The sequence below is a fragment of the Miniopterus natalensis genome, chromosome 13 (genome assembly GCF_054644295.1).
Source record: "Miniopterus natalensis isolate mMinNat1 chromosome 13, mMinNat1.hap1, whole genome shotgun sequence".
NCBI lineage: Eukaryota > Metazoa > Chordata > Mammalia > Chiroptera > Miniopteridae > Miniopterus > Miniopterus natalensis.
The window spans coordinates 39451462-39467377 of NC_142093.1; the positions used below are offsets into that span (position 1 = coordinate 39451462).

The 15916-nt window shown below is 48.3% G+C and overlaps 1 protein-coding gene across 2 annotated transcripts; it reads left to right on the forward strand.

Moving 5' to 3' along the window:
- The first annotated feature begins 5538 nt into the window (after positions 1-5538).
- Positions 5539-14099, forward strand: NAGK (N-acetylglucosamine kinase). 2 transcript variants are annotated; one of them, XM_016202609.2, is made up of 9 exons: positions 5539-7157; positions 7313-7411; positions 8196-8337; positions 9101-9211; positions 9932-10044; positions 11447-11534; positions 12460-12557; positions 13030-13108; positions 13767-14099. In XM_016202609.2, the coding sequence occupies exons 2-9, from the start codon at positions 7352-7354 to the stop codon at positions 13955-13957; spliced, it is 882 nt and encodes a 293-aa protein (XP_016058095.1). In that variant the 5' UTR covers positions 5539-7157; positions 7313-7351; the 3' UTR covers positions 13958-14099. The 2 variants fall into 2 exon arrangements, with proteins under 2 accessions (XP_016058095.1, XP_087679753.1); XM_087823627.1 differs by having other exon boundaries at positions 5539-7411.
- The last annotated feature ends 1817 nt before the right edge of the window (positions 14100-15916 follow it).

Consider the following 15916-nt stretch of genomic DNA (forward strand, 5'->3'; position numbering starts at 1 on the left):
GAAAAGTCTTGAGCCAGGGAGAACTGGGTTCGAACCCCAGCTTGGCCCTGAGGGCCCTGACTTCTGGGAATTTCAGCCCTTATAAAATGGGCGTAGAGTTTATCTTATAAGGTGTGGTATAGTTAGGTAACGTGATGCTCCTTCTCTTTTTTTTTCAGATTCCTGGAAACGACAGCGTGGAGGGAAAGTCCTGGAGCCTGGGAGGAAGGAAACATAAACCACCCCTGACACTGGACAAGGGTACAAGTTCCCCAAATGGCACTGGGGCCTAGAGAATCTCAAGGGCTGTCAGGAAACCGGAAGATGTTAGACCGTGGGCAATTATTAGTGCAGATGAGCAGAGGCCCTGATGGGAAAGCTGCACATCTCACCAACTGCACGCGGCTGCCCCTCCTCACGGCTGCAGTGCTGTTTGACCCCAGCCCTCAGGGGCAGAGCTGGGAGCCAAGAAGAGGGCGTGTTCAGTCTAAGTTGAAACCTGAAATGACCGAGTTCACCTATAAGTGATTAGATCAAGAGTGGAGGACTGAGTCAGAAATTCAGTTTAGTTGTAAGAAACCCATTGCATTTTTCATCTCTGAGTTTGTGGTCTATAAAAAATTGGACTGGCTACATAGGTACCCACTTTCATATTGTACTTCCACACTGATAGACACAGACCACGGACGTTCTCACATCAGTAAAACAGCTATTCAGTGTGTGTTGGGATGTGTTTAAGAGCCAGCTTTCTGGAAAACAATCAACAACCTGATTTGTAGCAGCTGATGACTTCTGTGTTGCAAATACTCCCACCATGGCCATTTTGAGCTACCAATGTGATATCACTGAATGGAAGCTAGAAAGATGCGGACCAGTGTGAGCTAGTGCGAGCCGGCTCTGGCACGATGCTGCAAAATTCCATTTATACATCTGCACATCTGTGAAAAGGTGCCTAGAGTTGAAATTCTAATTAGTACATACATTAGGACAGAAAAATGCATAAAGACATTATCTCAGATACACACACTTGTAGGTACATTTAATCACTTAGAAATATACAAAGACAAGTTCAAATATATAAATACATATACATCTACATATAAACCAACACAAGCCAAAACATGCATATAAATGCACACATGGCCACCTACGCACTCAGGAAGGGGAAATAAAGCAGCCTGATTTTCTGAGGTTGTTGGCCTATGGCCGCACATCTTTCAGGGCCACTTGGGCTCAAGGCAGAGGAGACCTGAAGGGCACATGGTTTACAGTCAGCGATCTGTAGCTGCTAGTAGACTCTGGGGCCCCCGTGCAACCCCTGTTCTTTCTGGGTTACTCCTGGCAGTCCTGCAGGTCTGGGAGAGCCCTTCCCTTGCCTTACAGTTACCAGCCCCAGAATCCCACTCCACCTCAGTCAGGCAACCCCTTACTCCTTTCTTTCATTGTGGGAAAGCCAACTCCAGCCTCTGTCTCTGCTCTCATCCCAGATCTACAGAGCGAGAGGTCAACATGACCCCGCTTGGCTCCATCCCCATGACTTCTGCTCTTCCCTGTCCCTTATTACTTCCTTGTTTATTTCTTGCCTGGGCCATTGCCCCAGCCTTCTAAATGTCTTCCTGTTCCAAGCTCTTCCCTCCCATTCTTCTTGCTACAACAAACCTGCCAGATAAATTATCCTAAAGCACAGCACTGAGGCCAGACATGTACTGGCAACTTCCCCATGCAGGACAGATTAAGGCTAGATCCCTTTGAGGTCCCCTAACCACATGTCCAACTCCTTCCCCAGTTTAATTTTCACTTCTACTTTCTTCAAATGTCTTTCTGTCCCCAGTCTGGTCTACAAATGGTCTCTGCCATAGAATCTGCTAGCTGTCTTCTTTGTTCACAGTGGGGCGTATACCACCTATTATGGTTGTGGTACAGTGCTTTTATAGTTTATAAGCACTCTCAGAACTATTTGTGGACCTCCTATCCTGTGCCCCGTACTGTGGTTAGCTCTGGAAACACAGTGGTGAGTAAAAATGGACGTGGTGATGCTTTCACAAAGCAAGACAACATAACCTGTTGACATCCTCTGCTCCAAATCATAAGTGGATTTAGAAGGGAAGTATTTTTTTCCACTGTCCCTCCTACCTGCTTCCCTACTCCCATGGAAATATGGCCTCCCTGGGGTCATGGGGACAAAGTAGAAAAGACAGAACAAGACTTTGGCCTCCAGATTCTTAGAGGACTTCACTAACCTTGTGAGCATCACAGGTGCAGTGCTGAGATGTTGCAAGCCCATTGCACAGAGGGCAGTGAGCTCTTAGAAAGTTGTATAGAAGTTAACACTTGTCTGCACTGCAATATCTTTATTTCCTTCCCATTACAGTAACTACCCATACCCATAATAAGCAACAACTATTATTTGTGTGAGCCTTTGCTAGTTACTTTGATTTCCTAGCCTTAGTTTCTTCACTTGTAATATGTGGTCAGAAATCTCTGTCATTCTCATAGTGTTGTTAGAATGATCAACTGAGTGTCTGTTTATGAAATAAATAATGGCATAGGATTGACTTAAAGAAGAAATATTCTGGTCTGGATGGATAGGAGACAAGACAGAGACCCACCACTGTAAAACAGAAATATGTGAGCCACAAATATGTGTCATCTAAAGTTTTCTAGTAGCTACATTTAAAAAAGATAAAAACAGCCTGGCAAAATTAATTTTAATAATACATAATTTTAACCCATTATCTCCAAAATATTATCATTTCAGTATGTAATTCACATGAAAATTATTGGAGCTATTTTCACATTCTGTTTTGGTACTGTATCTTTGAAATCCTGTGTGTATTTTACACATATAGCACACGTCATTTGGGACTAGCCACACTTCAGGTGCTTGACATTCACATGTGGCTGCTGTGTTGGGCAGCACACACTAATCAGTAATGCATATAAAAATTAAAGATCTCTATAGTACTTAACAGTTTCCAAAACTCTTGATATTTAAATCCCATGTTAGCCTGACTAGGCCGAGGCTTATCATCTCCATTTTGTAGATGAGCAGAAGCAGCAGCAATTATGTGTAACTGACTCAAGATCATCAGCTAGTAAATGGTGAACTCAATCCTTGTCTTCAAACTTGACACTTTCTCTTTTGCTTCCTTTTCTAAACAAGCAATACAAAGGGAAACTTGAATATTATACACACAGCTCTCAAGACTCATTTCACTAGTGCATGAAAAGGTACAATTCTTTCAAAATCCACCTATAATCTCCTCCCTTCAAAAATCATGCCCAGTTTAATCCCACTAGAATTGGTTAGCATCATTGTTCTAAAAATATGTGTGTACTGGATCAAGCACCTTTCAGCTCTGATGTGCTATGGATGTAAATAATATAAATGGGTATTTAAAAAGCCTACCTCTCTCTGATATTCTCTATGATATAGTGATTTACTTCTTAATTACCCTTGAGGATTACATTGTGGTGTTTCAGCATCGCAAATAAGTAAGAAATGATGTAAAGACTCCCTCTTCTAGTTTAAAAAGCACATACATGCCAAATGTTTACACCAAGGCATAACCAGACCCAGATGGATAACAGGGAGAGGCTCCCAGTGCAGGATTTCTCTATAAGAAGATAGCAGGCACGTGAGGGTATGGGCGAGGGGCAAAGTAGGGGACAGGCTAGCTTGAGAACTGCCCTGTTAAGGACCAGTCCCTAAATTAATGTTCCCAAAGAGGTGCCAAGGGCAACTGACCACCCTCCTGACCAGCAAAGCTGCCCCTCACGAGCCCAGAGCTGCTGGCAGGAGCTCCAGCTTGACTTCCAGACCTGGCTAGTTTCCCCCTCCCTTCACAGGGCGGTGGCTGGAGGGCAGCAAAAGGCTTGTGAAGCCGTATCTGCTCGTTTATCTGGTAGTCTATGTCCCCACAAATACCCTTGTCAAATTAACTCAAAAAGAGCCTGAGGCTTTGCTAGAAATAAATTATAGAGATTTATTCAAGGTCCTGGAGTTTGCAGACTGGGAATACAGCCAGGCAAAACCCCACAAGCATTTCAAAAAAGAAAAGTTAAAAGTTCTTATAGAACTATTAACTTGAGAATTATCAGTCCTACGTTCTGAGCCCTAGGATTGGTCCAGACAGTTATCAGACAGATGTCAGGCAGTCAGGATGATGGATGCCAGGTGGTCCAGAAGATGGGTGTCAGGAGGTCTGGTCACACCCAGTGGTCTGGATAATGGATGTCAGGTGGATATACAGGGTATCCCCCCAAAATGCATATACACTTTGAATAATTATTAACTCCAATGGGTTATATATCTGAAAAGAAGGAAACATCAATTGAGCTACCAGCTGTTAAGCGTGTATACATTTTTTTGGGACACCCTGTATATGGGTGTCCTTCAGGGGTAATTAGAGGGTTACCTGCAAGTCCAGATATGTATCCAGGCATTGATGCAGGATTAGAAAATTCAAAACAGTTTAAGTTCCCAGGGTAGTTAGAATTAAGAATGAACTCCTTTCTCATGCCTCATCCTTCATAACGTTACTAATTTTAGCAGCTTGGTTAAAGTGTCTCTATTTTATATATTCCCTATCTTCACTGCTCCCTCCCCCCTCCCCCGCCAAGAATAAGCTGGACTGGCAGTAGAAGCTAAAGGCGCCTTCTCTGGGCCAAGGACACGGACAGCCCCAGCGCTCCTCTCCTCCAGCCCGCGTCTGGGTTCTCCAGGTGACGCCTAATCACACAACTGCCGCGTCAAGTCCGCGGGGGGTTAGTGTGTGCACGTGTGACTTTTGCCATCTCCAGACAGCTGCTGGGCTGAATATTATAATAATTTCCTAAAGGCTTACGCGAGCACCTAGCCGACCCCACACTCTGCGGGAGCGGGTCTCCCGCGGCGCTCGCAGCACCGCACGTCACAGTCTACGTGGCTCACCAGCAGTGCGCACGCGCGAGGCTGGGCCGCCAGCAACTTCCGGGCGCTGAGGGGCGGGTACCTCAGTGTCCCGCGGGTCCCTCCCAGGCACACCTCTATGGCGCTTCCGCTTGGGATCGGGTGTCCCTCTCCGGAAGCAGGGGCCAGCAGGTCGGGAGGGGCCTGAGGGGCCCGAGGAGCCGCCCGGGAGCGACCTCCCCCGCCCCGGGAGACCTGCCCACTCGGCCGGGCCAGCCAAGGGCGAGCGGGCCCTCGGCGCCACGCCTCCCCACGCGCACTCGCAGTCAGCTGGACGGCGCTGGCGCTCACGTGACGCGGGGCGGGCAGCGGCGGGGGATCGCCGGCCCGAGGGGAGCAGACCGCGGAACCGGCCGCAGCGGTAACGTCGGCATGGCCGCGCTCTACGGGGGTGTAGAGGGGTGAGTGCGGCCCGGTGGAGGGAGTCCCGGAGGGGCGTCCTGGGAGGAGCTTGGGCCTCCCCCGTCCGAGGGCGGGGCGGAAGGGAACCGCGGGCAGGCTGATGACTTCCCACCCTCGAGTCCGACCACTTTGGGCTTTTGAGCTGCGGGGCCTTGCGGAGCGGGGCTCTGCGTGTGCCACGGCCACACCCCGGGGGGGCGGGGGTCCTTTGTGTTTCACGGCGGAGCCACGCCCCTTTCTCCCAAGAACGACCCACTGCTCTGTCACCTGCTGGAGATGCTCCTTGTCCCAATTCCCGATCCCATAGAGAGTTTTGCTCAACAGGTGTCAGGTGTGAAGTTGCTGGGGTGGGGGGTGGGGAGGAAGAACGTAGTGAAAACGGGGCCAAGATCTTTGCCGGAGGGTATCTGGGAGCTGGAACAGCCGCGAGCCAGAGGGCTAGCCGTCCTGATCCCTGAAACTCCTTCATTCTTGGCACTCCGGGCTCCTCACCCTAGATAGAACTCTGCTGTTCTTGCATTTTTCCTGCTTAGAAGCTTGTCTACTGGACTTTTGTAATAGCTCTTCCCCTCGGTACGAATATGGGCAAGACTTTTGCCCAGTATAGGCTTCAGTTACCACATGTGTATAAAGGAGAAGAGAGATGAAGGAGATGATCTCCAGGTCCCCTGCCAGTGACAACATTTCTGTGAATCTGGGTGCGTCAACTCAGAGCATAATAGAAAGGGCTGTGGTCTCAGCCAGGGCACTTCTGAATCTGAGATTGGATTACTTCCATGGCAGCCACATCTGCTGACTCACGGACCCCAACGTCTTTTTTTCACATGCATTGTTAAAGTTGATCTCCCCCATCCTGTAACTATTGCCCTTTTTAAAAACAACGACTAAGTACAGGAGTTTGCATTTATCCCTGTTATATGTATAAGATATGGCCTTTTTTTTTTTCTTTTCCCCCAGTTTGTCAAGAGATTCTTTTCTGTGTTGAATCTCATGCATTAATTCTCCCTTGAAACTTCTTGTCATTTTTGAGTTTGGTCAGCAGGTCTTCAGTGTCAGCTTCTGATATTCCTAAAAGTACTGATCAGTAAAGAAATATACATCACACCACCACAGACCTCCCTCCAAACTACCATTTCCCCCAGTAATAAGCATTTCACCATTTAGTTGCTTAAGTGGGTATAAACTCTCCCTGCCATCTGGTCAGTGTTTCTCACTTGGGTGGCTTGAAGACCTTGGCAGCTGGAGCTGGATCTTGAAAGGCAGCCTTTAGCTTTTGTGAGAAGCAGAGATATGCCGTTCTCTTTAGTCAACATTTACTGAGCATTGCCTGTGCTAAGCATGAGGATAGTAAATGACCTGGAGCTTGTGTCTAATGAGAGGCTGACAGAAAAACAACTAAATACTCTCAATACAGAGGAATCCTTAAAAGTTATGGGGGGCACTGACTTGGCTTAACTAATGGAGCTATGTGGGTGAGCCACACATCAGAGGTTTCAGGGACTAGCTGCTGTATAAGTAGGGCCTTGCATGATAAGTAAGATTTCCCCAGGGGAAGCTGAGCAGGGCCTTTGTACAGTCCAAGAGCACAGCAAACACCAAACCACAGAGGTGGGTTTGGGGATGGTGACTGGGTTTACTGAAGCAGTCTCCATCATACTGGGTTCTGACAAGGACTGCACCAGCTTAGCTGTATCTTCGGGTTTTTCTGAGCAATACTGAGTGCCCCCTTGTGTTCTGTAGGGGAGGAACACAGTCCAAGGTCCTTTTACTCTCAGAAGATGGGCAGATCCTGGCAGAAGCAGATGGGCTCAGCACAAACCACTGGGTAAAGTCCACACTGAGGGGACCAGTGGGCTTGGCTGTGTCTTTATTCTCTGTAGCTCCTGCTAAAGTGGTGGTGGGGGGCTAATGTAGCAGCCTGTCGGGGCAGCACAGGTTGTGCAGGCCTTTGTAACTCCTCCTTCCCTTGATTGGGGCTAGCTGATCGGGACAGACAAGTGTGTGGAGAGGATCAACGAGATGGTGAGCAGGGCCAAACGGAAAGCAGGGGTTGACCCTCTGGTACCGCTTCGAAGCTTGGTGAGTCTGGGGTAGAGCCTGGGAATTAAGTCACAGCAACACTGAGAAGGCGAGTTTGAACTAGATGAGTTTGATGATCTTGACTGCAGAGGGAAAGACCTTGGGGGCTTAGTGTCTGGTCTAGAAACTCGCATGACCTCATCTATTCTTGTGGCTTCCATTATCGTCTACAAATCACAACAATTGGAAGAGCACAGAGCTTTGGAGAGCCACTGAGATCTTGATTTGTCACTCAACATCTTTGTGACCCTAAGCAGGTTATTTACCTTCCCTAAGCCTCAGTTTCCTCATTTGAGAAGTGCAGATAACAGTAGCTACCTCAGAGTTGTTGGGAAAGTAAAATGGCATGACACATCTTGAAGTAGTTAGCAGAGACCCTGACCCATAAGCACTCATTAAATGTTCGCTATTACTCCCAGCTCAGGCCTTTCTCCCAAGTTGATGTTGCTCTGGCTACTCCCTGGACATGTCCTCAGTGAGATGCTCTACAGGCACAGCAAAACCCCATGTATTCCAGACCAAACTTGTCTCTCCTCAAGTTGCTCCTCTGCCTAATTTTTCTGTTAAGGGCACTAGCTCCAAACTTGGCATTGTTGAATCCCCTCTCCATCCATTCCCAGCCCAGATTCTTCTTACAACCACAGCCTTCTGAGGGTGGAAGGAGGACTGGGGCTGGATAAGCAGGGCCCAGATGTAGAGAGCAGGGGGCAGAAAGGAGGGGAGGGGTTGAGAAAGGAGTTGGATCTGGGGCCTTGCTCCCTCACTCACCTCCCCCGTGGCCTAGGGCCTATCCCTGAGCGGTGGGGAGCAGGAGGATGCGGTGAGGATCCTGATGGAGGAGCTGAGGGACCGATTTCCTTACCTGAGCGAAAGCTACGTAATCACCACTGACGCCGCTGGCTCCATCGCCACAGCTACACCTGATGGTGAGGAGGTGGAGGGAGGGGTGAGGTTGAGAATTGTTTTTCTTGGGAAAGCTTAGATGTAGCTGGTAGAACTTGTCTTGCAAAATATCTGGAAGGCATCCTCCATCATACCCCACCCCCTTTTAATTAGCTTAAGTCCCTGCCAGCTCAAGGACTGGACAGGAGGGAGGGCAAGAGGGTATCTTGTTGAGAAGCAAGGAGTGTAGTCAGACATAAGACTCCCCCCCCAAAGGAAGGGGGTCCTGAGTCTGGCTGAGGAAAGCAGAAAATGCTGAGCAGAAGGTGGGAGGAGCTCTGATAGGAGTGTAAAAGCACTGGCACCACAAGATTGGCATTTGAGTCTCAGTTCCTATTTTGCCAGCTGTACTATCTTGTAGAAGTTACAGAACTCTCAGAATTTCAATTTCCTCATCTATTAAATGGGGGTAATTGTATTGATAAGGTGGTTTAGGGTATTGAGTATCACTGTGAATAGGGTGTAACACCATCCCTAGCACATAGTAAGTACTCAATAAAGCAAGGAGACACAGTCTCATATTCCTCTCTGTCCCCCAGAGAAGGGCTGTCTGTGATTGGAGTTTCTCTGAGAGCCGCCCCCCTCACCTTCAGCAGGAAACTAGCTAACTCCATTTTCTCTGCAAGACTGGGTGGTGATTCCTTGGCCTGGGGCTGGTTTTTTGTACTGTCTTTCCTTAGTTGAAAGCTGTGTGCTTGCCCTGTGCAGGGCGTCAGCCACACTGAACCTCCTGTGCCCTTTCCCCAGGTGGGATCGTTCTCATCTCTGGGACGGGCTCCAACTGCAGGCTCATCAACCCCGATGGCTCTGAGAGTGGCTGCGGTGGCTGGGGCCACATGATGGGGGATGAGGGCTCAGGTGAGATCACGCCGACTGGGCCTGGCTCAGGGTCCTGGGCCCTGCCCTTCCTGCAGCTCTCTATCTTCTCTCTCTTGCCCTCAGCCTGCTGACCCCTTGGGGCTTTCTGGGGACAGCTCCTGAATCTGATGGTCCTGAGTACATAATAATGACTGAGGGATCATAGAGATGCAAATGCTGGACAAGTGGCTGGCCTTGCTCTTCAGCAGTGATTTGCACCCAGGATTCAGGTTCATGCCTCAGCATAATAGCTGTTGACTACCTCTGTTGACTTTTGGAGCCCTGGGGAGAAATCGACACTATGAAGGTTAGGGCCACAGAGGCCAGGAGATGCTATACTATTCCACTAGTGGGAAAAGGCTATAGAAGCTTCTCCTGCTAGCACCTCATTACAGGCAGCAGGTGTACATTTTCATACGGGCCCTTGGGATCCAGTTCATGGCGGTGGTTCAGTGGTTTGTGGGATAACTGATTTACCTTGTCTTTAGTTTTGGGTATCATCTGGTGTGACACATCGTCACCTGTTCTTTCTTCCCTCTCCAGCTTTCCCTTCTGTGAATCTGTCAGATACAGTTTAATTAGAGGCCCCCAGGCTGGGAATCGGGACACCTAATTTGCTGTAATAAACAAGCTAATCACTAACCTTGTCTAGGCCTGAGTTTCCTTCCTTGTGAGCCGGGGGAGATTACCCCATCTTCTAGCCCTCTCTGCTCTCCACAGCCTACTGGATTGCACATCAAGCAGTGAAAATAGTGTTTGACTCCATCGACAACTTAGAGGCAGCTCCTCATGACATTGGCTATGTCAAACAGGCCATGTTCAACTATTTCCAGGTACTTCCCCTGTCCCCCGTAAACATGCACACCTGGGATAGGGCAATGGGAGACTGAGCAGGAGTGAATGTAGGAGAGGGACTGGGTGAGCCAAAGGAGAGTCGGGGTGAGTCAGGGTCAGAGCTGGATGATAGAAAAGTCATAGGTGAGGACAGGATTTGGATTATGGGCGTTGTATTCCAGGAGGGCATCAGGCCTGAGGGAGGGGTAGGTTGGGGACAGGTGGTTAGCCAGACTTCATTCTTGGGCAGCTAGACCCTGCTGGGAGTTAAAGGCAGATGACATTCTAAGCTGGAATGAGAAATGCAGGGTGAGATCAGGAAATAGTGCTTACAGAGACAGCAGCCATTAAAAGTGGACAGGGAGAGTTCTTCCAGAGGTGTAGCCTTCTACCCAGGGTATCGGGGATTGACTTTCCTTCTTTCTGAGCCATGCTTATTTGTAGTGGGTGTGGAAACAGCTGTCTTTATCTGAGCCAGAGGTAAAAGGGGAAGACGAGAAGGAAGAGAATGTTTATGTGATAGACATCTCTCTGCGTGACAGCCACTTAGGCGAGCTGGGGCTGGGGCCAGGGAAGAAGACTAGAAATGCTGGGAGGCAGGACCTGTATTTTCAAGGCTGAGGGGTTGATAATTATAGAGAAACTGGCCTGGGCCAAGCTGAGGAACAGGGAGAGAAGTCACTTCCTGTTGCTGTAGGAAGTGGAGTTAAGGTATCCTGACTCAGCAGATTGGTTCTAAACACCAGTAATATCTACCACTCCCTCTCTTATCCTTTGGTCATTTTTATAAGGTCATTACAAAGAGTCAATGAGATAGTCTGTATAACATGCTTAAAACATTGCTATAGGTGCTCAAATTTTAGCTCCCCCTCCCCCCCTTCCATCTTAGTTTTGTATCTGGGGAATCACTGTCTGCTCAGGACCTTCAGAGATATTACTAGTGTGTTAAGTTTGTTGGGGTGGAAGAAGGACCTTCTGTGGTCAAACGAGTTTGGGGGAAACAAATAGATTTCTTGGTTCAGGACTTCTCAGAGCCTTTAACTTGCTAATGTGCATTGTGAATCTCTAAGGGACAGTTACAGGGTGCAGTAGTCTTTAGATTCCTTTGACCAAAGAAATCTTTTCATGAGCACCTCAAGGAACTACAGAACACACTTTGATGAGCAGAGATATGTGTTCTGTCCAGTCTAATCAGTAAGGAGCCATGGAGTTCATGTTGGGAAAACAAAGAACTTTTCTTGATTGAGAAATCTCAAATCCTCGTACTCTCTAGAGCTTAAAAACAAACATTATTTTACCTTTTCAAACAGTAGAGACATGAGGAAGGCCAACTTGGGTGGGAAGACTGGGAATTTTCCTTTGCTTCTGGTGACTATCTTGTACCCTTTTTCTGCCTCTCAGGTGCCAGATCGGCTTGGAATCCTCGTACACCTGTATAGGGACTTTGATAAATGCAGGTTTGCTGGGTTTTGCCGGAAAATTGCAGAAGGTACTGTAGGTGGGGCAAGGTTTTATCTGGCTTTGTTCCCCAAAGACCCTCCCAGATGGGAAGAGGGGTGTAGTGGAGTAAGGTTCAGATGGGGCCTGGAAGCCAGTTTAATCTCCCTTTGACCAAGTGACCTCAGTTCTCTGCTACCATGGGTCTTGGTACTGGTGGCCCTTGAGGTGGAGGCAGAAGGACACGCGGGTTGTACTGACAGTTGTTTTATAGTGCCTATGTTTCTCTTCTTGGCAGCTATCATGACTTATGCAGGCTGTATGTCTGCTTCTGAAATTTATGAAGCAGTTGTCCTTTGGGTGAATCTGTAACTTTTTTAAACTGATGATTCCCAAAGAACTAGGGGATCCTGGAGAGGTTAGGCATATTTGGTCGGGTGCCAGGAGAGGCTGAACCATAGGGCCTACTTGTCTGCACATTACTCTTTCTCCGCTGTATGGTCCACACTTCCTTAATTTGGATTCCTGTAGCCTCTGGGCACTGGAGGGACTGAGGCCCCTTCAGAGCAGAGCTGGGAAGGGGCTGACCAATAGCAGACTGTTGGAGGTGGGGCCCTCACAGGAGCACCATCAGCTGCTCAAGTAGGTCCTGGGTCTCCAGAGCTGAGGGACCTTCCGAGACAGACTCAACTCTGTGTAAGCCGGAGTATGAACTAGGTGCCAGTGTGCTTCTCTAGTGGGGGGCTTCCCTGCTCAAGTGCATCCATACCGGACACCCTTCCTACGGTAGATGTGCCAGGTGGGGGTGGGGGAATAAAGGGTGGAGTAGCAGCTTTGGAGGTTTACTTACCCACATGCCATGAGATGGGCATCCATTCCAGATTTAGACCTAGCTGTTGCTGCCCTGCACCAGAGAGAGAACTGAGCATTGGCGGCTCCCTAGGTACTCACCACTCCTTCCCTCTTGCCTCCCCCAGGTGCCCAGCAGGGAGACCCCCTTTCCCGTTACATCTTCCGGAAGGCTGGGGAGATGCTGGGCAGACATGTTGTGGCAGTGTTGCCTGAGATTGACCCAGTGAGTTGAGATGGGAGCTGCTGGGCGGGGTTTGGCCCTTTCCCATGAAGGGTGAGACTGTCCCATCAAACTCTGTAAGCTGGATACAATTTTAAATGAAAACTTGGGTTTGAGAAAAATTTTGTAGAACGTCTATAACACAAAATAGTTCTTTGGTCCAGTGCCTTCCCTCTGGCTGGTCTGTAATCTTTCTATATATATAGTAAGTTGGTTTAATGTACATGTGCTCTCCCCTTTCAGTCATGTTTCTGCCCCCTTCCCTCTCCTTCCTCCATTGTTGCTCAACACGTTTTCCTTTCCCCTCTTCCCTCTTGCCTTTACAGATCTCCTTATTTTCCTTCCTTTTTATCTTTTCTTGAGTTCACGTCTGGTTCTTGACTAGGAGTGTAAGTGGGATAGGGAGCGCTGGTCTACCCACCACAGCATTGGAAAGACTGGTCACCCCCACTATCCATTTCTGCTCCCTGCCCAGGTCTTGTTCACAGGGGAGCTTGGCCTCCCCATCCTGTGTGTGGGCTCTGTGTGGAAAAGCTGGGAGCTGCTGAAGGAAGGTGAGTATGGGGTGGGGCCAAGGGCAGGGGATGGTGCTGGAAAAGAGGTGGCCCAGAGAAACTGCCTGCTTCAGGGAGGACTTAGAACCTGAGGCCTGGACAGGCCACTGATGCCTCAGCTCAAGGCCCTCAGCCTTCAGTCTGCCAGGGAGCCCTTTTACAAGGTCCTATCCAGGGTCTTTGAACTCTTAAAAAGATGTTCTTTTCCAAAGGATTTATTAAATAAGCACCACTTTTTAACAATTAAAGACAAATCTAACAAGATCAGAGCTTCAGACCAGCATATGGTGACATCCCTAGTCTTAACACTGTGCTAGCCTGAAGGAAAGAAATATGCCTTCTCCCTTGCCGCCTTGTTTTGGGCAACTCTGGTTTCCATTAGGCAATTAGACATTCTGAAGTAGCTCAAGGACCTGTTGCTTTCTTGAAGCTCCTGGCATTGGGTGCTGGGAGCAGCTGGCTCCAGTACCCCCGTCATTACTGGGCCCACATACTGGTGCACCACCTGTTGGGGATTTGGCATGTGGGCCCCTTTAGCACCTCTGCAGGCACACCTCAGGGCTTGGGTATTCCTTCTTTCCTCACTCTGTCTCCACTCTGGTCTCCATCACAGGCTGCTGGTCTCCTCTTATCTCTGTCATGTGCTCTTTTCCTCCAGGTTTCCTTTTGGCGCTGACGCAGGGCAGAGAGATCCAGGCTCAGAACTCCTTCTCCAGCTTCACCCTGATGAAGCTGAATCACTCCTCTGCTCTGGGTGGGGCCAGCCTAGGGGCCCGGCACATTGGACATCTCCTCCCCATGGACTACAGTGTCAACGCCGTTGCCTTCTACTCTTATACCTTCTCCTAGGGGGTTGGCCCTGGCTCCACCCCCTCCATGCCCAGTGGACATTGGGTGCTGGAAGGGAGGGGACTCTTTTTTCTTTTCCTTTTTTTTTTATTAAAAAAAAACACATATAAAAGAAAATAAATGCACTTTACCCACTCTCCAATTGGATTGTGTTGTGAAGCACACTTGCTGTGTACATTCAGTGCATCTGCCGGCAGGGAGCCCAGAGGACTCTGGAATGGTTTTGGCCTAGGGTTTAAAGCCCTACTCCCAGGTGCTCGGCCTGTGGATTAGAGTCTGCTTCCCTGCAGTTGGATGAATAATTGATCCGCGTGCCACTCCCCCCATGTTAGCATACTTCTGCCAGTTAACCTGTGACCTCAGTTTTCTGTCAAAGTGGGTAGTCTCTGCCAGAGCATTTTCAATGAAATTAAATGTTTTCCATGCAAAACATCACGGGGAATAACCTTAGACATACCACACACTCCTCTACTGATAGTCCCAAGTAGGATTTAGGAGACAGGGTGCAAATCTCATCTGGGAGAATTTTTACCTCACTGGATTTGGTACTTATGGGTAACCAGCACATTTTGCAGTTTTTCTGCATGAATGAGTTCTTGGAGAGGTTATGAGAATGGCTGAGATTCAAGGCCAACTAGATACAACTAGGTGGCCTACCTATTTTGGGACTACTAGCCTGGCTCTGGTTACAGCATGACACTGTATTTGTTGTGTGGCACCAGGAAAGATGAACGTCGCTGAAGAGCAGACATGATTCATGTCCTCTGGATACTGCAGTTTGACTGGTGAAGACAAGCCCAAAGCTTCCTGTTCTGCTGTCCATGCTGCTTAGTGAAGGCCAAAGACAGCCTTGACTAACAGTGGCTGCCTTTCTAGGTGTTTAGAGTATAAGTTGTTAGATGGCATGGATTATTTCCTGGACATCAGTACTCAAACTTACATGTATCAGTTATTCTAGAGCTTGTTTTAAACTGAGATTTCTGTTTTCTTCCCCCTCTATAAGGTGTCTGATTCAACAAGTTAAGGATGCGATAGGGACTTTTATTCTAAACACCTTTCGTAATTTCTGCTGCAGAGGTCCAGGATCTGCACTTACGGGAGCTCTACCCTACAGCTTTTGAGTTCTGATTAGATCCTTGAAGGGGTCTTGGGTATTTGTTTCCCAGGTCAGATGACACTTACTTCACAGAATGGTAGCAGCTCTCATTCCATCAGCTCTTGCCCAACAGTAAGGTGGAGCTTCGAGCAATAAGAACTCATGCCAAGTCCCTTCTGAAGGGACAGCTAGCCATCTTTGCATCTATGGTCCAAGTCACTGGGGTCCAGCTCTCAGCAAGTCTCCAATACATCATCTGGTAAAAGCAAAGGGAACAGAGACAGTGGAAGCGCCTTTGCTATCCCTTTGTCCTGATAACACTTAATGAGCAGTGAGCTTTGGAGGTTTTCACATGATATCAGGATCAGGATCACGCAGTATTTTGGATTTAGAATCTGAAACTTTACTGGTGAAGAATTTAAAATAGAGGCCTCACCCTCCTCACTGCTGCCTAGGCTCTACTCTTCCAACTGGACAGTGGAGGATTTTGTTTCAGTGCCAGCACGTAAGTTGAATAAGTCTTAGTTATTAAAGTACACCAGATGTGTTCCTACTTCCTTTGGCCACAGGAGTGGTGCTGAGGTAGCTTACTCATTAGTAAAGTTCTATGGCACACAGGTGGTAGTGCAGAAGTGATTTTTGATGAGTTTTTCCCTTTCAATTTTAAACTTACACTCTTCCCCAACCAAATATCAGGAGCAATTAATGGGATTCCACACTACCAAGGCATTGGAGATGCATATATTCATCTCATCTGAGCCTGTAATACGGGAGAGAGCAAGAGAGCTTAGAACAAGAACTGGAGGGCCTGGCCGGGTAGCTCAGTTGGTTAGAGCGTCGTCAGGATACACCAAGGTTATGGG